A 24,668-nucleotide genomic window follows, 5' to 3' on the forward strand; every position below is an offset into this window, starting at 1 on the left:
TCACGTTTACGATTTCTGCCGCTAATTACATACCCTAACATTACGAAATTATCTTTGGCACTGAGTGACCTATAATATTATCTGACGCACGTTTTATCACAAGCACATACGCGCGTACACACACTGCGCTTTACTACTCCCCTTTATTCGGTGAACTACGTATTATTGGTTTATCTTTTGGTGTTAAGTAATTTTTCTCTTTTTTTCGTTTTCATCCACTGCTTGTCTGGTATTTTTCTGGCCAATTTTGACGCGCCGCTCAACTGCTCAATTCAAAATGAGCATATAAAGGAAAAAAGAAGAGAGTAAGCGAGAAAAGCTAACAGAAAGGCCAAAGCAAGAACAGCCTCTGCTGAAAGTTGTTGATGCTAGTTGCCATGGGTAAGAAACGTCGTTTTGAGGGACCAAGCATCGCTCAGCCCATAAGCGATTTTGTTCCTTTGGTTCGCTCGAGTTTGTGTGTATAGTGACTAGATATCGTCCCACTCGGTTCTACTCGTGTCTGGGTCATTATACTGCGTACTGTGTGCAGTGACATCAAAAAGGAGCGTAGGTTGTGGGGAACGAAAAAGGATAATGTACATTGCCGTGCAAAAAAAGGACGAAGCCAACAAAATGGCATGAAAAAAGGGACGGATGTGGAAAGGAGAAGATGGTGACGATGCACAGGACTGCTATCAAGTTTCGGGTGTGGAAGATCACTGCGTCGCCGACTTGCTGTTTTGCCAGTCTCCAGTCGCTGGCCTGGTGTCGAAAGACTCCTGCCGGTGCTGCTCCTGAGCCATGTTGTTCCACCCTATCCTTTCCGCTGCTGCTGCCGTTGTTTCCGCTACTGCTGTGGTGATTACTGCTGGATGCGCTGGTGTGCTTCTCGCTCGTTGCTTAAGGCGCATTGGTATGCCGTTGTTATCTGTCCATCTGTCTATCTTCCAGAATTGCTCCTTGTTCGCGGTCACAACACTTCTTAGGGAGAAAGAAAGAAGGACAAAGGAAGAGAGCGGGAGGAAAGACGAAAAAGAAGACAAAGATTGGCGGAAAGAGAGACGCTAGTGGAGGCGGCAACTGGGTGAAGGCAACCGAAAACCTTAGTGCGAGTACAATGATGCCGCAACCGAATGTGGGTTCTAGTACGGGTTAGACAGGATGCGAGATGTGATCTGTCCCTCTTTCGCTTGCTCTAGATTCAGTTCCACAACAACCCAGAAAACCTCCGCTCCCGAAGCCCTGCGAGGCCTTTGCTTCCGCACGCTGCTGCTTCTCTTCCGACTGTTTTGCTCGCTGCCGTCTTGGCCAGTGGCAGCAGTAGCAGTCACTGTTTAACTTGGTCGACGTGACCATATTTAAGCAGTAGTGTGCCCAACACCGATAAATGGCGACGGAAGGACAGACATAAAGAGAAGTTTCTCTTGCCCCTTGCCACCCCGTTGCCGTCCAGGCTCCCAGTCCGCCCCTGCCTCACTCATACAACCATCACACGCAGTAGTTCTTTAATCCAATAAGGCTCTCTCTTCATTTTTTGCATTCTATCTCTCACATCTCTTCCTCCAGCTTTTGCCTTCCCGATGCGACTAGTCGCCGTCGTTGACTGCTTTGTACTGTACCTTAGTACACCTTCAGTGCACGTTGCCTTCCTAGGCATGGTTTTGGCTTTTTGTCTTGAGAGATAAGGTAGGAGGAAAGAAAGCCCCCACACCCAGCTGAAAGACACCGCCGCCAGCTCTGCTTCGTGTGGCCTGCTATCACCCTATCATAAGCAGACTCATCTAGACCCTGCGCCATACAACCGTCTCTGTGCTTTGGCTACGAAACGATTGCAGACCCTCTCTTTTTTGTGCCACTGACGTTTCGTTCAGTTCCTGTCGTTTAACACTTCGCGCCGCTCACTGTCCCATTTGTTTGATGTAGACCAGACCCCATACTGACCGCCACGATGCGGTCGGTGTGCAGGCATTCTCCTGCGTTTTACAGGTAGGGAAGTTCGTCAGCAAGAAGGGAACGGAGCGTACTGGACGAAAGGAGCTAAGCGAAGAATTATTTTTGCCTGAGGCCCGAAGCGGATCTGAGTTTTTCCGACGATTCTCTCCATTCCTCTACACCTCTGCCCCGTAGACAATCCACAGTGCCACGTAAACCGAACGACACTCGCTAGCCAATGCCTAGCACGCGGCTATATCGCGTATAGCTCATCATCGAGTTGACGTTGAGAAAGGAATGGAACCAGGAGAACTGAAGGGATCAGATGGACTCGTTCGCATTGTTGGCTGTCTGTTAGTCTTTCGGCCGATGCTGCGGCCCCTTCGCCAGGAAGGCAGCGGCCTCACGCTGTACACAGACGCCGCGTTGGCGTTCATGTCAAAAGTTGATAATTGTGTTGTGCTTGGCCGGAGGCGGTGGCGCCGTAGAAAAGGAAGCAGGCGATCCCGAGGGACAACGCCAGAGACATGCTGCCGGTTGGAAACAGGTTGCGTTTGGGCAATGGCGCGAGTGTCTAGGCTGGTCGGCTGGGCCTGTTAAACGTGCTACCCGACAGCATGTCGAAATATTGCGATGTTAGGCGAGCATTTATGCAGTGCGCACACTAAGCTGTTCGGTTAACTGTGGTAAAGCTTGTTATGATATGGGATATGATGCTCTTGAAGTGCAGGAGGCAGCAAAAAAGCCCCTAGTTATTCTTCAGACATCGATGAGTGCAAATAGTTTAACGAGGAGGTACAGTTGGCCATCTCTGACAGTGGCAGCAGCAATACTAAGTCAACACATGAACAAGCTCTTAAGATCGAACGGTCGCCATACCGTATCAATGAGACCAAATAAATTTAGCATTGGCTGGCCAGGATTAACAGTTCTACCTTCTACAATAAACGCATGTTAACTGTTGTTGCTTAAACAGGATTAATAGGTTTAGTAACATACAATATAGCAACATTACTTGCTATGGCCGCTTAAACTAAACCTCCGGTTAAGTGAATCTGAGGGGTCGTTACTTTGACCTGTGCCATTGACATATTTACTACAACATGTGTGATACTATGAAGAAAGAGTACATAAAGTAATGGCTCATTAATTTTTAGTAACTTCAGTTTATTACTATTGCGATACTTAATTTAAACAGGCGGCGTGTTCTCACTATAGGCATAAGCATATCGATGAAAGAACGAAGTTATAACTAGCTCATTGATGGGCGGATTACCAACGTGAACGGCTTAGCCTTGCTTCGTTTACGGCAAGGCGCAACGTAAGTCGCGGACTACGGTAATGATGATGACGACGACAGCAGTTCGTTGATGATAGCCACGGTCGTAGGTAACTCCGCCGGCCACATATAAGGTTTTTCATCTGAACAAAGAAGAGCTCTGTGCTCCATCTTTCTTTTTTTTACTGTAAAGCGTTACCGCAGATGCGGTAGTGGCTGGGAACAGAAGCGGCAGCAAGTGTATTTCTTTTCTAGCATTCTCTTATCCGAAGCTTCGCTTGCACCCAGGAGCTCAGGGGGAATTGGGACAAGAAGGGAACGTTCCTGCGCTATTTGAGAACGCTGCTCACGTTTAAGGAAAAGAAATCTCTGTTTATAAATGTACTTATCAATAAGACTCGCCGTCCGAGAAATATAACAGCTGCAACGAGCAGAGAGACAGGACAGGGTGACAGCATAGAAGAGGTCGACGGTGACACAGAATACGGCGAGCTCTAGTGCTCGACAGGGCACCATACTCAGCAAAGGATAGATCAAGAAAAAGAAGCATGGACGATAGAAAGAGGCTGGATAGAAAAACTAGCCTGATCGTGCCGAGTTGTCTGCCCAACACGAGAAATGGGGATAAATATTGATGCAGCTGAGTGTGTGTGAGAGGGAGAAAGGGGAGGGAAAGAGGGAAAGGATGAGAGAATCAACGAATGGGAGAAAGAGAAATGAGCTGCCTTGATTGAAGGAGGTCGAAGCCAATTTTGCGCGCTAGTTAGTCACGGTCTCCTGAGACCATCGCACACCACTGGACAGATAGCCTTCCGAAGAAGTGCAAGGAAGGACGGTGCCGTTCGCTTTACGCCTTTACCTCTTTGCCTTAAGGAGTATGTAGTGGAAATTGCAACTTAGCCAATCTAGTAGCCCCACCACATTTTAGCTGCGGCATACATTGACGCCATAGTAAACTGCACTTTTCCTTCACTTGCCGTCTCCCTTTCTACGGTCGTCGTCCGCTGTTCGTTCGTTCGTTCGGTCGTTTCTTCCTTGAGCCTCGAACAGCCCTAGGCGAACGCAGTACACTTATGCTAGTGGTCGTCTTCGTCTCGCAGCGGCACCAGTGGCTTTCCGCCCGTGTCTTCAGGCCCTACGGGCCGGTAGTGGCAAAAAGAGGGAGAAAACTGGTTTATGCATTCTGAAAGCACGTTGGCGACGAGAGAGGATGGTGGTAAGCTCTCACAAACGAGAACCACCTCTGTCCATCCGCCCGCCGCCGTCGCCCTCTCCCCGCTAAACAACTTTCGCGAAGAAAAAGAAGCGGAAGATGAAAGCGAACCGGCGGCTGTGGCATCTCTACCGGCCGCAGCAACATCCGCTACTTGGACAGCACGCAAAACAGAAATCTCCCGCCTGAGAGGATCTGAAATTTGAAGGGTCGATGGAACACAAATGGGATACATTACACGTTGTCTTCTACCGGGACTACGACGACTACTGCTCCTATTATTACTGCATAGCTACTGTGACTAACATGGCATCCGCGTGACCGCTTCCACCACTTACTACCTCTGTCTCCGCCAGCTCATCCTCTACAGTCGTACGTTCCATGCAGTCGTGCTGCACCACGACGCTGTTTTTCCTGAGCGATTCAGGTCGTCCGAACGTTCATTTTGGAGCTTTGATGCACAGCTCTGTGGTGGTGCCAGTGGCGGCATGTACTACCAGATACATGAAGCCAATCTTCACCACCGAACCTCATTCGAACTTCCGTTGCTCGCAAATATACACAGATTTTATTGACCCTAATAATTTCCAGGCAGTCAACTACGCGGCCAATAGTAGTTACTGACTGTGAATTGTGATCGGAAAGACGGATGTTGCCTAGCTTTCAGCCTGCTAGCGTTTCCTATATAGAAAGCGCTCAACTTTTGTTGGCCGTTGTCCCGCCCTCTGCAAAAGATGGTTACCGTAGAAATGTATCCAAAAAGTCAAAGCGATGAGTCTCTCCCTTCTTCAGCGTTCTGCTGCTCCCTGCAATCTTCTACTTTCTGCACATCCGAAAGCCTCCCCAGCCACCCAGGAACCTAGCCGTCCTCGAATCTCGTATGCAATAGACAGTTTGGCCTCGTGATGCACTGCATAGACCACAAACATCTACCACTAAACTCTAGAAGAACCCTGCGATTTGTGCGTTTGTGTGCGAGGCCTTTTCCCCTTTCTTTCTTTTTTTTTTTTTTTTTTTTTATAGTGTATCGTCGTGCACAACGCAACTGCATATAGGGACGCAATGGCCGTAGAAGGACGACGTACCGGCTAGCCGACAGAGTTGAGTAGCAGGACGAACCAGAGTGGCCGATGGTGCGTAGAGTATGAACAGTAACGCTGATGGTCTGACAAGGCCCGGTTGTGTCGAGAACACTAAGAAAGAACTACCGTTTCCTAAGGAGTGCTTATACGTGGGAAGTGCAACTGTTACGTAGTCCATGAGCAAACAAGAAAGGGGCTAAAAGGAAGCCCAGGATACAGAGGTGGACTCTGCAGATGTCGAGTCAGCACCTCGGCATTATATACGACAGTAAAGGCCTTGATGGCCTTACGGGTCGAGAGATAGAATGTGAACGCTGGCCAAACTGACTGGCTGCCTAGTGCCAACGATATTCCTATGAGAAAAAGAAATGAAAGCGACTGGGATAGTTCTCGGTGAAATATTAGCGGTTTTAGAAGGTTTAGCCCTATGCCCTATGAACGATGTTCTGTAATTGAAACTTTTAGTTTTCATTGTTTTACTACTCGCAGTTCTCGGCCTTGTGGTCGCATTAGCAGGCGCCCGTTACGACCTGCAAATATATCGATAGCATTACCCTTTACCCGTAGCGCAGATAAGGATGTCCTAATATAATAAATAAACATATGCATCACCTAATCAGATACAAAACACGTCGATAAAAATTAGATAAGAGTTATCGATATTATACCTAATCAAAACCTAATGTTACCAGCAGTGTTATGAATAAAAGCTCCGCACGATTACGAAGTATTCAAGCTCTTCTTTACACCCTTTGTATCAATCAACAATAAAGTTATATACGCCATGAAGAAAATTGCAGAACGTACAGATCTTTATACTATAATCAGGTTGCCACAAGGCTCACAGCGAATAAGCGCTGCTCCGCAACCACAGGACATGTCCTAAACCTGACCGCTTCGTAGTCCGCATTTATATATATTTCTGCAACAATTCAAAAACGAAGGCGCTGAAAATATTTGCTGTAATACTACCTATATACCTGCTGTCAATGCCGCGCTGACGGAAGTACGGAGCTTGTCGACCCCCCCCCCCCCACTTCTGTTGCTAAATCGTAACGCTATCTTTTAGATAACAGATTCTTGCCACTTTTAACTGGCCGTCCGTCTTGATACTGTATTGACGACATCGTTGACACCGTTATCAGTGCGTGAATGACAAAGCTTAGCATTATATCTAATATTAGTGCTATTAATTGGCAGTTGTTGAAGTTTATTTGCTTGTTAGACCGATTTCCGTCATCCGAATTTAAGGATTCGTTACGTTTTTTGTATTATTTAACTTTATGACGAACTGTGAGAAGCCAAGCAGTAGTAATTTCGTTATTAAGCTATTCTACGTACTATTTCTAAGCAACTTTTGATGAAATAGTTTGCGTCATTGAGACGTCCGTCAAATTGATACCTGCTTCGCGCAGTATGCCACAGGCCTGTACAAATTACGGTTTATGCTTTTGCTTGCACATAATGTATACGTTAGCAGTGGTTATTCAAAACGGAAATGGCGATACTACTTCTAAATGGCTATTTAGAAGTAGTTCTCTAGACCACTCTGTTTTCGATGAATGGTAAGAGGTTCAAAGAATCGTCAGCTTCGTTGGAACGGGCAGATTTATATATATCACGGTGAACTGGTAGGACGTTTGGTTTTTGTTGATTTGTGTAATTTACATATGCAAAAGCATTAGTGCTTCCGCTTCTTACCTTACTTCTCACTTTACATTTCTTGCTTAAGATTTTTGCCGTGTTTTTTTTCTGGTGCGTAGAATACGTGTAAACTGGACAATTTTGCCATTCTGAAGCATATGAAATTCTCTGAGAAAGATGGGACTGACGTACGCGTTTTCTGTTATGGTCAAAGCTGTTCACTTGGCTACAGTTCTTGCACATTGTTGACATTATCTTTGCTTTAGAGTTTTTCTAGACGTGGGCTTGCAGTAAAACCACAACATATAGGACTACAAGCGGGTCTGGATGTTTCCTTCGTCAAATTGCTAGAGTCTCGCTGCTCCGTTGTCTTTATCTGTGTGCCTACCGATGTTTTCCACCAAGTGGTTTTGCTGATAGAGACTAAGGATCCTACTAAACAAATTTCAAAGCATCCTCACATATATATGTACTCACATACCTTAATTATATATATATATATCATTAATGTACGTGAGTATATAACATGTGCAATGATCTTTTGAGGGTCAATTCTCTCCATTTAACTATATATCGCATTGGCGACAGCTATAACTTCCACCTCACTGCTACCAGGTCCATTGCTAAGGTAATGATCGCCAACCACGCACCATTTGGATTTATCAAGGCTAGTTCGAAGCACAGCTGACGAATATACGCGAGCGCGACCAAATGGTGGTACCTACCGTTGCTGCAGCAATCGTAATGGTCACAATAATGACGAAGACTGCAGTGCGTAGACCGCTCTGCCGTGTAAAAAGGATGCTTACGAGATACGGTAACTGAGGCTGCTTTTGGTTTAAGGTGGTAGCATAGCTGATGGAGCAACATCGCCGTGGTAGCCTCAATCGGGCCAAAGGGAGAGAGAGCAACGAGCCATGCCAGAGAGCAATAACGAGACAGCAGCCCAAATGCCAACAGAATAGGACTTGCGAATTGAAACAGTACGAGTGCAAATACTAACCGGCCTGCAGTTCGTTTTCGTGTATCGCTTCCCGTGTATCTCTCCAGGTGTTGTTGAAATTGCAACAAAAGCAGCCATCGAAAAAAGGGGAAAAGGATTGAAGAACTACCACTCATAGAGAAAGACGATTACAGATAGACAGGTCTTTGTTTTAGTGATATTTTTATATTCGCCACGACGTCCCTTTTTACCGCTAGTAGTAATTCGTCTGCCGCTGCTGATACCGTGGCTACTGGCGACGGTCTTTACGCTTGTAGCGACGTTGGGAACGCCAAAGAAATTCTCTCATATTAGGGCAGCCGGCATCAGTCAGACAGTCTGGGATAGGCGCCCGCCTACATGACGTGGTAGATGTCAATTACTTAGGAAAGTGAGAAAAAAAGCGTGCCAAACACTAGTAACCATTAAAGAGAGAAGAGGAAAAAGCGGGTCAAGACAAAAGAGCTAAGTCTGGGTTTGGTTAACGGGGCGTGCACCTGCGGCGAACAGTGTGGAGGTGTTAAGGACAGGGTACTCACCAGTAATCGTCCGTACCCAGATGACGACAGTGCATTGCAACGTTTGATAGGCGCGCAAATAACGGGCGCGGTGCACGGACGCTGCCGATCTCGAATAGAAACGGTGGAAGCGAGTGCTTATAATAACAACAGCAAGCGGACGAACGAACAATAAGAAAAACGCATCGGATGGGAGGGGCAGGAGTCTCGTCGAAGTTGGAAGCTACTGCTATTACTGCCGTTACGGCTACTGGTAGTCGAAAGAAAAAAGTAAAGGAAGGTCAATCGAAACAGACATGTATTTGCTCCTCGATCCGAATGATTGACAAGCATCATCTGATGTCGATGTGATGAGTTCAGCAAAGTGATTGCTGGCTGACCAGCAAACAACTCGTGGAGGCCTACGAGAGCTAAACTCTGCTGGAGATAAAAAGACTTCTCACGGCTCCTCGCCGTTCGTTCATGCGACCAGAGCTCTGCCGGCCGTTACTGATAGCAGATAATGATCGTCATTTGGTAGCAACAGCAGTAGCACTCCAACTTCAGCTGCTTTTTCAGCTCGCACGCTGCTTTGAGCCTGCAAATAGTACTGGCCTGTAATACAGTCTCTCTGGCAACCACTCGCCGCTGCAATCCAGCTATCGCAACTACTATAACTTTTGCCTCATGCTCAGCCTTCTAGTGGCCTTCTCCCCTTGTCTTCCTTCAATGTTCGTGTCTGACCTGTGCCGCCCCTATACACATTAGAGCCCCATCCATTGCTTCTTTCCCATGCACTCACACAGCAATTGCGTACTACCCATGCCGCATGAGCTACCGCACCGGCAACAACGGCACCAAAAAGTGCTGCGGTACCTAGCCTTCTTATTCGAATCACTTGATTACCCCTTGTTGGCCTCGGGTCCTGTTGTCGCCGCCGCTCTGCTTAATTCCTGCCCTTCTACCATGCGGCAAGCGAGACGAAACCCTTGAAGTGTTCGTCTATATCCTTCCACCTACGGGCGTCACCATGCAGTGCCATCGCCTGTATAAGTATTAGCAGCAGTACAGGTAGCGTAGAGGTGAAAAGGATTCGCCAGGCTAGCATCAACAATAAAACGTTTCGTGGTGAAAAAAGTAGGCGCTCACAGTCTTTCCCTCGCCCTATCGGTCTTCCCATTTAGATCGAACGCTCTCCTCTCTCCATGTCTTTCTCTCTCTCTCTCTCTCTCTCTCTCTCTCGCGCGCGCGCGCATTATGTCTTTCTTACCTCCTTTTACTTCACCGTTGAACACGCTCCCCGCAGAACGTGCCTTTGTTCTTCGTTTGGACCCCTTCGTCTGCCGTCGGTTATGGTTAGGGTTACGTTACCTAGGAAATACTGCCAGAGATCGAAAAGGTGGTAACAGTGGTGGCGACGCTGCAACGAGAGGCTTTGCCGCTGAAAACATGGATGCGCCGGTGTCGCACAGGCAAACCCGAGCACTGGGGTATTGCAGGTTATACCGTATTTTAGCAGGTCAACTTACGGCTGTGCGAAAGCAGCATCCCATGCGAAACATGCGTTCTTCCCCGCTTACAACACGTCTATTAAAGAAAGTTGCCGTCCACGAAGTAAGTGCCGACTCCGAACGGGTTCAATCTGTGCCTGCCGGCCCTGTCCGGACTTTCCTATGCTGGCAGCAATATGAGTCAACCAGAGCATAATAGGGAAAGTGGGGAAAGAACCAACTTTGCTCTGGCTCTGACTACACACGTACTGGCGCCACCTGTTCCGTTGCAATGCCTCCCTAGACAACCACCTCATTCCTATCCTCGCGCCTCCATGACGGCATCGCTACCTCTCCTTCTATCGCAATCCATCCACGGAGTGCTGCAGCAGTTCGCACGTCCTCTACACACGCTCTGACTGGCCTCCTTTTTCTGTCGAGACCTTTAAGACCAGCTGGCCATTCTTTTCCAACGAGTCACCGACTATTTCGGCAGCTGCTACGCCGGCAAGCTGTAGTTGCCATACTTACTTAGAGACGAAATACGGCAGGCGTGCCGAAACAGCGAGCCAATAGCAGGTGTTGCCTTAACAATAATAACTTTATTTACAGTTGGCAACTAGCCGACGAGCCAGCTACGGCTCGCCGCTACACCAGCGACAAGCCCTTTTGTGCTAAATTCACAAGCATGGTGTTCTCGCAAAATTCCTCCCTGACGCCTTATTCGCCTGTAACCCTGCACTGATTTGCTGATGCAGATCCTACAGCTATTCGTGTCAGTGGCCTCGGTAACCTTCTCGTATATTTCAGTCGACGCTATATTTTCATTGGGCCTACTGTTAACCTGACATATCCTCAACTGCAGATTGCTTCGATGGCTGTAGCTGTCATTGTTTCTGCACCGCAGAGCGAACGATAGTCATCCATACGCTCATCTGTTAGGCGATTCGAGCAGCGCAAGGCATAGCTGAAGCGGTATCGAATTAACACCGCTCTGTTGGGACTGTGGTTGGCGTGGTCGTCGTAATCGTCATGACACACAGCCACAGTGATCGACAGCGACAAGCTGGTCCATGGATATGCAACGCATTTTATAGGTTCTTTCCGTTCGTTGTTGTGATTTTGCTACTCTAGTTTCTTTTTGTTTTTCCCAATTATGCGAAACAAGGGATTACCGGATTGCAAGCACAAATGTTATCAGGTGGCTCAGAAGCGACGCTTGCGTGCATCTATGCATGGCGAAACGCGCTTCTCGTCATTCAATCATCGTAAATGGCTCAGTTTTGAAAGTAAAACAGAAAATATCACAAACAGTGGGGGCAAAAGATCGCAGAGGCTTTACCTGGACATCTTCGACATTAATAGATAGAAATGCTCGATTTTGATGATTGTCTTCATTGATGCTCCATTGAATAGGTAAACGTTTGGCGGGACGAACACTAACTAACAACGCTCACTGTCCAAACAAATGACTAAACTGCATTTACATACAAGTTGGGGGCGCTGCGGTTAACGATGTCTTTTATCTTCTAGGTCATTTTAACATGGCCACAAATCGCTCGTCCGTTAAAGAATTCATTATTCCCTGCTCAATGCCACAGTTACCAGATTGCATCACAATTGGATACGACAGTAGCCCGATCGAATAATAACCGGCGAAATTTCGAAAAACTAGAACAAGATATTTCTAAAAAGATAACAAAAAAACGGACGAACTAGAAATACAAGAGTAAAATGAATAATATCAATAACATATCTTTATTGATATCCGCCGGCAGTATCTCTAGGTGTTGGTTAAGGCTGAGCTAGAAGTAAGGCCAATTGGCTAGTCAGGCTGCAAGCGAAGGCGCGAGCTTTCATATTCACCGCAATTTGCCATAGAAGTATACAGTGGCCACTCTACAGTCGGATTGTCATTGACCCTGAATCGGCGGCTGGCAGTCAGTTGGCACCCCCCTCAAACAGGCGTGCCACCTGAGTGCCAAGCCGCTCGCAAGGCTCGACGACCCAAAAGTTCAATTTAGCATGAAATACTGTTTGCACCGGAAAGAGGCGCACATCGTCGCGGGCTCGCTGATGCTGGCCGCTAGAGAAAGTTCCTGGTGTAGCAGGCTACGAATCAACGAGCAGACTGGTGCTATAGCAAAATTTACTCCATTTGCGCTGTGTGGGTATATGAGTGTGAGATACACTTGATTGGGTGTAACTGAGACTAGACGGCGCTGCTATTCCACTGTTGAGCTGGAAGACAACCCGCCGGGTTGTACGCAGTGACCATTTCGACGAACCCCACCCTTGTCCTGTATCAGCTTTCAATCGTATCGGTGCGTTTCATATTAGATTTATATTATTCCATTTACACTGTTTGTTACTTTTCCTCCATTTCGTATGGGCTCGTCTTCCTGTCTTCGTTCGACTGTAGCAAATGAGGGTTGCTATTTGCGGGAGTGGTAGTGACGAAAATCGCGAAAGTCCCTTCCCCCTCCCCCCTTCCCAGTGGGCCTTTCCGTGCAGCGGCAAAGGTGCTGTAGGACAGCATGGTAGGATCAGCGACGATACAAGTAATAGTAACAATTGGTCCTACCGAATAGCCGGAGGCTGCGCTGGATTTAGTTTTGCTTGAACACATCCGTTCGACCAACGATTCAAGTCCAATACGTTTTTCCATTGCTCAGTGCACTTCCAAGCTGACTGCTTAGGGTCGTCCAACAAGAAGAGCTTTTTCCGTTGAAAGACTACTAGGAGAGAGCCTCCGCGTTTGCCACCGTTTAGTATGGATAGAATCCACGGACGGTCCAAAACTCCCTCGATTCGTCGTTTAGATTCCTCACTTTCCCCAACGGTATGGAACCAACAGTGACCATTTTTCCTTCAGCCTGACTATACTGTGGCCTTTCCCGCAGGCCATCTTCTCATGAAGTGGCGCGCCAACTAGTAAAGCAGTCAGCTGCAATTGCACTGGTAGTAGTGGTGGCACTGGTGATGGTGGTTATAGTCGCTGTCGTAGACGGCCTATCGACAAGTTTCTGGGACTCTCAGGTCCCGGAAATCCCGGAGGACTGAGGGAAAATACACCAGTCCAATCTGGTTAGCTCCATCGAGTGTAAACGCGGCGACGCATGTGTTGGGTGCGGCTGGGGTAGACGAAGGACAATCGAACAGGCTTAGTTTACCCCGCCTGTGCAGGTATGAAGTAACGGGTGCGGCGCTGTGCTTGCACAGTATGTTCTACCGTCACTGCTGTCATTGCAGCCATCACAGAAACCAAAGTCAGTGTTCGCGCATCTATCAGCAAGGAGGCAGATAGCGTACCCCAACCCGCTCGGCCCAACTTTCCACGCATAAGGCGTTTGTGCTTTTTTTCCATCAGCTTTCCAGATGTTTGACGGCAATCTGTAGGAGGGTACGATAAATTCTGGAAAGCTATTTCCAAGCAGGGGGCAAAAACTTGCCAACCAACAAGTCAACCAATCAGACTAAGCCGTCGTCGTTTGGCTGTTCAATTCACGTTCACTCTCTCCGCCGTTATGACACCACACCATCATACAGAACACGCACGAATCTCGCGCTCTGCCTGCGAGACACAAACGCCTGAGAAATGATCGGATATCAGGCAGCCGTAAGTGTGGTCAGAGTAATACTATAAAATAGTGAAAGGCAATTCGACTCACAAAACTTAGCGAAAGATCTAATCTGGCTTATTAGTTAAATAAACTTTACCGTTTTAATGTAACACGGGTTATCACTCGCTTATGACTGACCACCATTAAGTGGTTATGCAAATAGTTCTTATTAAACCAATAACTTCGAAGATAAAACAGCCGGCAGATGTCAGCTCAAGACCACGGCCTGAGAGCAAGTACTTGTTGTAGCGTGCGGACAACATTTATTCCTTAGATAACGCTGTATTATATATCAGCGTGGCATAGCACCATATATAAATTGGTAACTCGTGCCAGCTCATGCTGAATTCTTTCTTTGGATGTATATGCTGGATTGCAGGTCGTCTTCGGTAAAACTTTACAAGAATTACGTATGTATATTTCGATGACGAACGAAAAAAAGCTGCGATGACGCAAAAAACCCCACGAACCCGATACGAGACGCCGTCGAACATATCCGAATAGGCGCTCTTACCATTATAATAACCAATGTAAGAAATAATTACCTGGCGATATTTTTCGTTTCGTTTTATTTTCACACTTGAACATTTTTAAATACAGTCAATTTTCATATATCATAACAGTGCGTAACAAATTTTACTTGCCTACTACTGGTGGCTAAACACGACTTGTTCTTGGATGCATCCGTCTGATGGCAAAACACTTAGATAAGTCGCGTCCCGTTGAGAATTAGCATAAGAATAGCAAACACAATTACATCTAGGCTTGGTTGCGTTTTCCTACTTACTGCTATACCAATGGCCTGATACAAGACTCGACATTGATGACGAGACGCAATTGGCCTTGTTGAGTTTTCTGAATCAGTGGCCAATACACAAAGCGTGTGCATATCGACCTCTTGGCTTGTACGAATCGACGAACGCGGTATTCGGTGAAATCGTCTGTTGTACGGTATAAAGGCTTCGTACGACAGATAAGCCTCTTGTGATGAACGGATTTCGACGCGAAAGCCCCCGATGTCTTGACGAGATGAAACGTAGAACTGCAACTCGATGAACCTCTGTCCAACCTGCAAAGGACAGTGATAAAAATATACACGTTCTAATAATCTACTAGCAGGACAGGTTCTATCTACAACAAGGCTATCTAAAGTTAGCCATAGAAAGAAAACGAAAATGACCGTCTAAAAGGTTTTACTGTCAATTTTATATGAGCTTTGAAGTTTTTTGTTTTCCATACTAAACATACAATCGGCTTTATCGGTAAATGGATGTATGGACTACTCCCGTTTGGTAGACAAATACTGAATACGCAAGCTTCAACGTTGATTATTCTACACATCTACGCATGCATAGGTAATTATATAGCAGAACTGATGCTGCTACTGGCGGCCGATTGACACCTTCCATCGACGATGGGACGTTAAAGAACCTTAGGGGCGATCCGCATGGACTTATGTGAGACTGACGCGGCATTTCCTTCAAAACGATGCTGACGGCGTTATTCCTCGGCTTCTATCTCCTCTGATATGATACCCGCATTCGTGGCGTTTACGCGAAAATAACCCCGAGGTAATTTCTGCAGACAGGGTTTGTTAGAGATTGAATCTTACGATACCCTGCCATCGATCGTCGACTGACAGCAGGGTCTGTCCTTGAATTTGTTACAATGAAAGCTTAATTGCTGCCATCGCAAATTATTAAAGACAAACCCGACTGACGTTTTTAGAGCAGCTAATAGGGACAGACAACGAAACTACGACACGAAGATGAACTCTGAAGCCGTGTACAAAATAGCCGAGGCCCACATTATATACTGTCGCGACCTGCCCTTATTAGCATTTCATTGACCAGACTCATTTCTCAAAGATTCAATATCAAATAGGACATTATACAAAGTATATAAAATTAGCAGAGATATTTTTCCTTCGATTGCACGGCATAGAAAAAAAGGTGCCGTACAATAGAGTAATAATATAATAAAAACATTCCATTAGCAAATTTGCAAACACCGACGAACTTCATATGTGTGCCGCGAAATCTGTGCACACGGAGTTTGATAGTATCCGGAACTTGCCGGTTCCCGATACCATTGTTTGCGTTAAAATAGTGCAAAATTGCCCCAAAAGTTATAATTACGCTAGCCCATTCGGAAGTTACGAGTTGGGTGATGACAGAACATAACCACTCACCTGTATAAAGCGGAACGTTACGTCCCCCGTAGTCTGCTCTGTCGGGTCGCCGTCGCAATTAAGGCCCTCCAATGCAATTTCGTTAAATGCCTTGCCGGCTAAATGAGCGGGACTCACACAGAACGTATTTGTCCATTGGCTAGCTTCTTGCGGTCGCTGATTTCGTTGGATAAAGGACACTAGCCATGCCAGTGAGCACTCGCAATGCAACGGATTGTCTGGCGGGAGCAAAGGAGTGCCGACAGTCAAAACAGCGTAAACGAAAAGCGTAATAAAGATTAAGGTATAGAAAGCGAACCGTGAAAAATGCTCGTCTTAAGTCAAACTCTACGCATAGACACTATTATCGAACGATGAAATAAAGTACTATTTCCAAAAACAACAAAAAACTACGAAGAAAAACTCGTTGTGTCTCAGGAAAAATATAGCAGCGATATGCTCACGAGACTACATGTATTACTACAGATTAACATTGCGATAGAAAAACCTTATTGGAAAGTTATACTGGTGTGCAATGCGAGACTGGATACACTGGAGTGTGCGTAGACGTAACTCAACCTTTCCTTGAAAAGAAAACCTCCTCTACTGAAGATGGTATATCTTGGATTAACTATGGAGAGCGTAGCTAAAGTATGGAACAGGTAATATATGATTAAGTGTTATATAATTATACATAATCGATTATAGCTTATGTGCTTGACCATAGAATTGCCTGCCAAAGTCTTTACCTCGAAAGTTACATAAAACAGATGGTGTCGTAAACAAAGTTCTTACTATCCTGCTTCCGAGGCCATATTTCGTATGTTGGGTTTATGTCATTACGGTTAGCTTAACGTGAATAATTTAGTGCCACAAGATCCCTACAGATAGTTTGTTTCCTCCCAAATAGAGCGGTCGCTGGCTTCAGCAGCAATATTAAAATATCATGTAAGCAACGTTGGTTACCAAACGCAGAGGGGGTTTACAAGCTGACCTTTCCGAACATGTACTGAAATTCGTTTATGAATATTATACAAAACGCCCATTAAAAATCCTAATATATAACATTAATAACGTCATTTTATAGTTCGGCGTCAAAAAAGCGCTACTTGTAAATTCTTTTTTCTGGAAACGTACCTGCATAGTACAGGCGGAGACGATTTTTCACGAGCGGGAAAAGGTTCGTGCTAATTCTTGAGATGTTATTGTGCCGTAAGTCCAACAGGACCATATTGGGCGACAGGCCGTCTGCAGGTGGCGTAAACTCAGATAGGCGGTTATACGACAGATCTAGCTCAACTAGGTCGTTAGGCAAATCAAGAAAGCCTGTTCGCAAGATCTGCAGGTAATTTTTTCGAAGCGACAAATGTCGCAAGTCTGTAAGGTTTGCAAAAGCGCCTCGTTCCAACTGATTGATCAAATTGTTTGACAGATCAAAGACATGAACTTTTTGCAACGATGGCTGTTTGAGAACAGGTATGTATGATAAAAAGTTGGAACTCATATTAACTGCTTTCAGCTGGTAAGGAACGTAGGGGTTCCGTGGAAATGTCTTGTCGGAGATCGTTCCAATATCATTGGCTGAGACGTTGAGGTACTCCAGTGAGAGCAAGCCATCAAGGAGTCCGTGGGTCTTGTTTTGGAGACCCCGCAGTCGATTATGCGAGAGATCGAGCACCCTCAAAGACACGAGTCCAGTTAAGGCAGTGGGCGAAAGCTCGCTCATATTGTTGTAACTCATATTTAGCCGCTGTAACTGGATGCTGCCAACGAACGCATCGCAAGTGATGTTCCAGATGCGGTTTTGGTCGAGGCGTAGGTTAAGCAACGTTGGAAACTTTTCAAAATCACGTTTCTTTACTAGCGTTAGGCTGTTGTTATGGAGGTAGAGATGTTGGATCGCCGCCATAACCTCGAGGGCTTCGTATGGAACCTCGGTGATATTGTTACCGCCGAGCGACAGTTCCTGTAGCGCGTTGAGTCCGTCAAACGCTCCTCGAACGAGATTTGTCAGATTGTTGTTATCCAGATACAAGCGAAGTAGCGAATTCATGACGTTGATTGTGCCTGGATAAATCTGTTGCAATTCGTTATTTTGTACATGGAGCTCGTTGAGTGCTATCGGAATGGCGAACATCTTATGGATTCGGTTATACTGTGCGTAGATCACTCGAACAGCACCCAATGTCGCCAAGCCCGAATGGGCCACATCCGAAATATTGTTGTGACTAATATCTAATTCAAGGAGTGTCGGGAGGTTACCGAATGTTGAAAAACTAACCTTTCGGATATAGTTGTGGGATAGATTGAGGAACCGTATACTAGCGAATTTCTCAAATGGATTTCCACTGATGTCCGACAAATTGTTATAGGAGAAGTCGGCCGTGTCCAAGTTGTAGAGACGTGTCTTCGTAAACGCTCTCCTGTCAATCTTTTGGAGACGATTGTAGGTGACATTGAAAACTTTGATCGAACTTAAATTGGCTATCGGTATCTTGGTGATGTCAGTAAAATTGTTAAACATTAAATTAAGCGTCGTGCAGTCACTGTCCGTAAACGCATCGTTCGGCATCTCATTGAGCAGATTGTGTGATAGGTCGAGTATCGTCATATTGGCTACGTTTGAGAACGACCTGTTGCCGACGAAGCTGAGATTGTTGTATGATAAATCGATGTGCACCTGGTACATTTGGCTGAAGGCCTGTGTCGCGATCCGTGAGATGTTATTATGGTTAAGGAAAAGACGCTCGAGCCATTGGTGTTCCTTGAACTGTTCGTAGGGAATGTCCTGGAGGCGATTATACGCAAGGTCGATTGTTCGAATGTGTTTCGAGCCGGCGAAAGCCTTCTTATCAACGCGAGTAATGCGATTGCCACGGAAGTATGAGTCGCGAAGGAACCTCAAACCCTTGACAGTGTTCTGGTCGATTTCGCTAAGTGCATTGTACGATATGTTTAGGACGCGAAGAACGGTATTGGTAACAAACGTCGCCCTCGGTATCGATTTAATGTAATTGTGCGAGACGTTCAGTATCCACAAGCCAGTCAGCTGCTGGAAATCCGTCTTCTGAATTTTGTCAAGGTTGTTGGCTGCCAAATCGAGGTACTTGAGCTTTCTCATATTTCGAAACGTGTTCTTGTCGAACACGGCGATGTCGTTGAAGTGAAGATGCAGCCTCTCGAGGTTGTTTTGACCGACGAACGCCATCGGGGCAAGACTCTTGATGCGATTATTCGAGAGGTCGATCTCGAATAGCGCGCTGAGTGTGGCGAACGCGTGGTCGGGAACAATTTCGATTTGATTGTGAGACAGATTGAGAGAGTACAACTTGTTGAGCGGCTTCAGCGCCTCGATAGGCATTGCCTTGATCGCATTTTCTCGTAAATCGAGATTAATAAGCGTCTCGTTAAGGGGACTCAGTACTTCCGCACTGAAAGCGCGCAGATCTCCATTTCTGAGCGTCAGATTCTTAATGGCTGGCCCTACGAACATGGGGCCGTAGAGTTGCCGCATTGATGCATTGACCACCTCAAGTAGTGAAACGGGAGTACTTTGTAGTCGCACTATTCCCGAATACAACAACGCGATATTGACCTCTTCACAATAGATACTGAGACCATAACCATCTGAGCCGCGGCACCTGCAGGGGTAGATAGTGCGAGGAGAAACACAGCCGCCGTCAGTCAAAGGGATAACCGTTAATAGTACGGACACTGCGATCTGAGCAATTATCGCTCTGGCAAGGACCTGCTGGCGGAAACTGATCGACCGATTTAAATGCTCCATTTAGACCTGCGGGAACCTGAAAGCAAAATCACCAACATTAACAAGTGTGAAACTACACTCCTTTCTCAGTCATGTAATCTATGGAGTTGGCCACGAAATGGAAACGTCTTACGTGGCACAGTACCTTTGCAAATGGATATGAGTTGCTGCACACCATCGATATGCGAATTGGCTCTTGTACTTTATGCTCAAACTCACTGGGCCAACCCACTGCATGCAATGACAAATATAAGTTACCACACTGAAAACGTATAGCGTTATCTTGAGCGAAAGAGACGACGGTCGCGTGCTATTCTATGTTGCTCGTGCCATTTTCGTTTCTATAGTCAGAACGCACTCGTCTATTTACACACCTAATTACTTAAGAAGAAATCAATCGAGCTGCGTTTGCGATACTCTGCATATGTACACACGATCGTGTCTAATTTAATTAAAAATTACAGATGCTTCTGAGCTAAAAATCAATCGCCTGTTTAGATGAAGAGCTAGCTGTGCTGCCCATTATATTACTATGTTTTGGGTATTTCATAAAAATGAAAATATTTATCGGAATATGCGGTTGTGAGCTTATCTGGCCGTTGGCAGTGCTCGCAGCACGGATAGTTGATCGGAAGCCCGATCCAAAGTAGCCATTGGCTGTAATATGGGGTGGTGCAATGTCGACGAATGAAAAATGCTATTATGGCCGCACATGTGTGCCAGTTGCATAGGCGAGGAAAGCACTGGATCTCTAGACTTCGTACAGGCTGTTCGCTCGACCGATCAGCTTCCCTACTGGCACGCTAACTGGTCAGTCCGTTCGCAGTGGTAATAGAGCGACAAAAATCTGGCACGACGCACCCACAGATATGCGAATATCTACGTGCTATAGGCCACGCTTCGTTGGTAACCGCCACTTTGCTCCAACTGGAATGAAAAAGCGAGAAACTCGCTAGAACGAATGAGAGAAGGCCGCTATGGGAATGTTGGAGACGTAGCGAGGTAACACTAACGGAAGGCAGGGAAAGGATGAGAGCAGACGTTAATAAACGCGCCTGAGCCGTTACTTTCCTCAACGAGCCGTTCCCGAACTAAACTTGTTCTAGTTCAACCTATGTTGCTAGCATCAACTTGATAGATATTTATGAATGTTAGTAAATCAGATGCGCAACCATATATATCTACGGCGCTGGTGGACGAAATGTTGGTCCATCAACCGATAGCCATTTTATAGGCGTATTGACTGAACGTGTTATACCGTGTGGCCTATCGGGCAGCTCAGTTCGACATAAACGTGCGTTGCACTTCGTTACGAAAGGCACAGGGAAAAAAGCGTGCAATTCGTTATCTGTTGTAGACTTAGTGTAAAACGGGAATGATGGGTAGAAGGACGACGGTGGTAGAAGAAACGGGAATTCCATCCCGAATCGTAGTAGTACAGCGCTCCTAAATTGGAATGTCATTGTTCACTCAAACGTCCTCATCCAACACAACTATTAGAGTGAGCCAGCTTATTAGCAAGTTTATTAGAGAAGAGATGTGTTGACATGTCGCTATTTTCTAGCGCCTGGGCAGCTAAACGCACAGCGTGCTCGTCTGACAACTGGGTTAAAACTGGGAGGACAGCAAAGGAGAGGTGGTATTGGGATGACGTGGCCACCTGTACGTGATAATCCTGACGGTGGCTGGCAGCAACGCCGGTGGCTGCTTTCACAGGGCGAAGTTCACAATGAAGAATGAAACCAGTTGGCAATTTCTGTGCATGCCGTAGGAACGGGCATTCGTTCTCTACCCAGCCCCCACCCACCTCTCTCGTTCATGCATAAGCACACATATGTTAGATTGCTGTGAAGATTCCCAGTGTAAATAGTTTGCACGTGCATTGGCGGCTCTGCAGTGGATATCTAAGAAATATATTGAAAGTATAGTATTATTTGGAAAGAGGATATTTTAAATACGAACCAGAACATTATCAAAACATTTATTGGAGTAAAGATAATGGTCGTGCCTTCTTTTTTTTTATTTATGACTGTTCGATTTGGTTGTCGAGTTTGCACTCGAATACTCAGTTATTGCATAAACCCAGGCCTTCGTTGCCTGTTGTAGTCTTCGTTGGCCCTTCTGTCATTATCACATGCCTACGCTGTTTACTCTATATCCAAGCGTACGCTGTACCATGAGCTTTGGCTGGAAACGTTCTCAAAACAAATTGTTTTGGCCACAAATTCAACTAGTCATGATAACGGTGTTCACTAGTTGTTATTCTGCGCTTTAGTTATAGTCCCGTATCACGTATACCTACTGCCTTGACGGTGTGAAACATAAACTAGTATGCCACTCGAGTATATGGCATACTAGCATATAAAGCCTGCTGTGTTGACTGCATATGATAAAGGCCACGATAAATTCATTTCGCATCGGTCTCAATGTTCTCTTTTCGTCAGAATTACTCTTCCTCCGGCCTTCTCCCGCCCCCGATGTCTTCGTGGTTTAGCTACTAGTACTATTGCTACTAGTAGTAACTATAGTAGTAGTAGCAGTAGTACTACTACTCTCATGGCCGTTCTGCAACGTTTGCCTCTTGGCTTGTTGCCCCTGTCGATTTAACGGTACACGTGACGATATACAGATGGGAGCTATTCAGACAAAAAACAAAACAAAGCCAATTTCCAGAACTGTAAAAACAGTCAATCTACCATTGTACACAGCAAGAAGCTATTAAGCCTTCGATGGAACAAGATGCTCATTTCTGACTAGTCGAATTTTGAACCGGATGTCCGTCCGATAGAAGCACGCCGAGCAGAACTGGCGTCATCTGTTCGGCCATGGCACGGGTGAGCTGACACGTTCACGGCGCAAGTCAGATGAAACTCGTCGACATAGTTTAATGCGAAATTTCTAACATGGTTATTGTATGTAGTTCCCGTCTTTCTCATTGCCTCCTGTTCCCTTTCAACTAGCTCGCTCTGACTACATTTTATAATGTGAAATGAAATAGTAAATGAGACTGTACTCCGGCTGCTGGCTAGCTGCTTGGACAGCTAGCTTAATATGGGTTTATAGCTTTATGAGATCGAGAAAGGTCGACAGGTGGTTTCTACTCCATCTTCTTCGTTCAAGGGAACACTGTCTCATTGTGTTGATGGTCATTTCGAGGTGAAGGTTTTTTCGATCTGCTCGATCGAACGGCTATCCAGCAACACGCGTACCCTGCGATGCGTATTATGCATACGAAAAGATTGTCCACACCAAGAGCACTTACCCCATTACGCATCACTGACGCATTTGAACGACCCGAAGGTGGGAGGGAATCGCCACGGCACTGCCAGGGTAACATATGATGGCACAGGAATGGTCAGATAAGTGAAAAGGACGAGCGACGCTAAACAACACGTGACCTTAACATAGGAATAAGTTAATGCATTATTATACAGTGTGTCTGATAAACGAAGCTAGGACTAACGGGTGGATCGTCAGGTGATCGATCAACGACAACGTTTCGATGCATTGTGCAATAAGAACTTAAATCAAGGAAAACATAAATGAATATATATGTCTACACATATATATAATATGTACGAAGAAATAAAGAAGCTTGTGTACTCGGCGGCATACTATGCATGCTGATTGTTTTTCGTAGATAAAAACATTTCCAACGAACGTTGCGGTCCAAGCGATTGACGAATTAGGCACTTTCAAAAACTTCTCCAAGTGATTGATCTCTGGAACGAAATAACGAAATGTTTACTTTTTCGGTATTCACCAACCCAATAAATTGCGTAAAAGAACTCCGTTGAAAAAGTTAGTGCCTAACCGAGTATGGCTGTGCTGAAAGACAAGAAATCTCGGTAGCGTGTGCTTTGTTTACCGTCAGCAGTAGCCTTTTGGAGTTGACCATTCTGCTAAAGGGAGCCATCATAATAAAATCACGCTCTTTGCTGTGAAGCTTAATTGACCAGGAATAGTTCGTTTTCGATGACACTTCACTTTGTACGCTAGTTATGACGTATTCAACGTAACTAAGTATACGACAAACGTACGTTTATTTAGCGTTGATCAAAACACCGCCTACCCTAAGGAAAGTCTAATTAATTTAGTTAAAATCCTGTCTTTACATTATCGAAGCAGTCGTATGTTACGCTATATGAAGATGTATGAGTATATTATATTCAGTTATCTTTGGGCTCACGCGGATTTTGTCCTACTATTTACACATACTTTTACAACTATTTACACATTGCGACAGCGATCTAAAAAAGTAGCACGTCAGCCTTTTTGTAGAACAAAGTACCATTCGTAGACTATTCTTTGTGCATCTACGGCGTGACCTGACATTAACACGAAATAAATATTCCGATTTCATTTACGTTATTGCCTTTTTCTTTAGACAACATCTTTGTTTAGACGACTTGTAACAAGTGCGTTCATCATAATCCGTCAAGTAAAGAGGCTTTACGCGCAACGCCAACACAAGACTAACAATGCACGAACTTCACAGTAGCCCTTCTAGGTGGGCAGACTTTTCTATGTTGTCACTTAGCGATTGCTACTGAACACGGTTTGAAGTCACGGAAACTCAATAGTGCGATTACAGCCATCATTTCTGCACGTGTTAGATATTTACGCAGTTCGCTATACCAACCACATCACTATAGTCCGCATTGCCGGATGAAACCTGTCACAGAACTGTGCGATTCCAGTGGACTCGAATTCACACATGACCCACAAACGATGCTTCGATACTAACCCGCCTGGTAGCGGATTGATGCAAACAGACAGCTACACATTAAGCTGGAGGGCCGCCATCTTGGACTTCGTCTTTCGTGCTCTTGCGGCGCAACCTCGTCACCCCTTCAGAAAATCATCACTTGGTTCGCCAGTGACCGGCCCAGTTGACTCCTCTCCCAGCACCGCTGACTGCAGTGGAAAGAGAACCGTTAGTCCAAACGAAGTCAGCAGCAATACAACGGATCGCGCGAAAGAGCTATCGGCGGCAGCTTACCGGATT

General features: G+C 45.8%; 1 protein-coding gene and 1 long non-coding RNA gene across 9 annotated transcripts in view; one reads left to right on the forward strand and one right to left on the reverse strand.

Moving 5' to 3' along the window:
• LOC111254159 (uncharacterized) overlaps positions 1 to 24,668 on the forward strand; it is a 29,195-nt gene that overhangs the window by 3,666 nt on the left and 861 nt on the right. The window lies entirely within an intron of this gene.
• LOC111254158 (uncharacterized) lies at positions 14,277 to 24,522 on the reverse strand. 8 transcript variants are annotated; one of them, XM_086974031.1, is made up of 6 exons: positions 24,408 to 24,522; positions 23,276 to 23,382; positions 22,923 to 23,058; positions 17,032 to 19,697; positions 15,916 to 16,133; positions 14,277 to 14,793 (listed from the first exon to the last, which is right to left on the reverse strand). In XM_086974031.1, the coding sequence occupies exons 4-6, from the start codon at positions 19,679 to 19,681 to the stop codon at positions 14,428 to 14,430; spliced, it is 3,234 nt and encodes a 1,077-aa protein (XP_086830157.1). In that variant the 5' UTR covers positions 19,682 to 19,697; positions 22,923 to 23,058; positions 23,276 to 23,382; positions 24,408 to 24,522; the 3' UTR covers positions 14,277 to 14,427. The 8 variants fall into 8 exon arrangements, with proteins under 8 accessions (XP_086830157.1, XP_022670448.1, XP_086830156.1 ...); XM_022814713.2 differs by having other exon boundaries at positions 24,303 to 24,506; XM_086974030.1 differs by lacking the exon at positions 24,408 to 24,522 and adding an exon at positions 23,879 to 24,296.

This window comes from Varroa destructor, unplaced genomic scaffold (assembly GCF_002443255.2).
Source record: "Varroa destructor unplaced genomic scaffold, Vdes_3.0 BEIS01000007.1, whole genome shotgun sequence".
Lineage (NCBI taxonomy): Eukaryota > Metazoa > Arthropoda > Arachnida > Mesostigmata > Varroidae > Varroa > Varroa destructor.

Excerpts from the sequence above, each read along its gene's own strand:
- LOC111254158 (XM_086974034.1), bottom strand. The coding sequence starts at position 19,681 with ATGGAGCATTTAAATCGGTCGATCAGTTTCCGCCAGCAGGTCCTTGCC. Across the intron at positions 16,134-17,031 it reads TCTCCGCCTGTACTATGCAG|ACAATCCGTTGCATTGCGAG; the intron begins GTACGTTTCCAG and ends TGCTCCCGCCAG. Across the intron at positions 14,794-15,915 it reads TAACGTTCCGCTTTATACAG|GTTGGACAGAGGTTCATCGA; the intron begins GTGAGTGGTTAT and ends TGTCCTTTGCAG.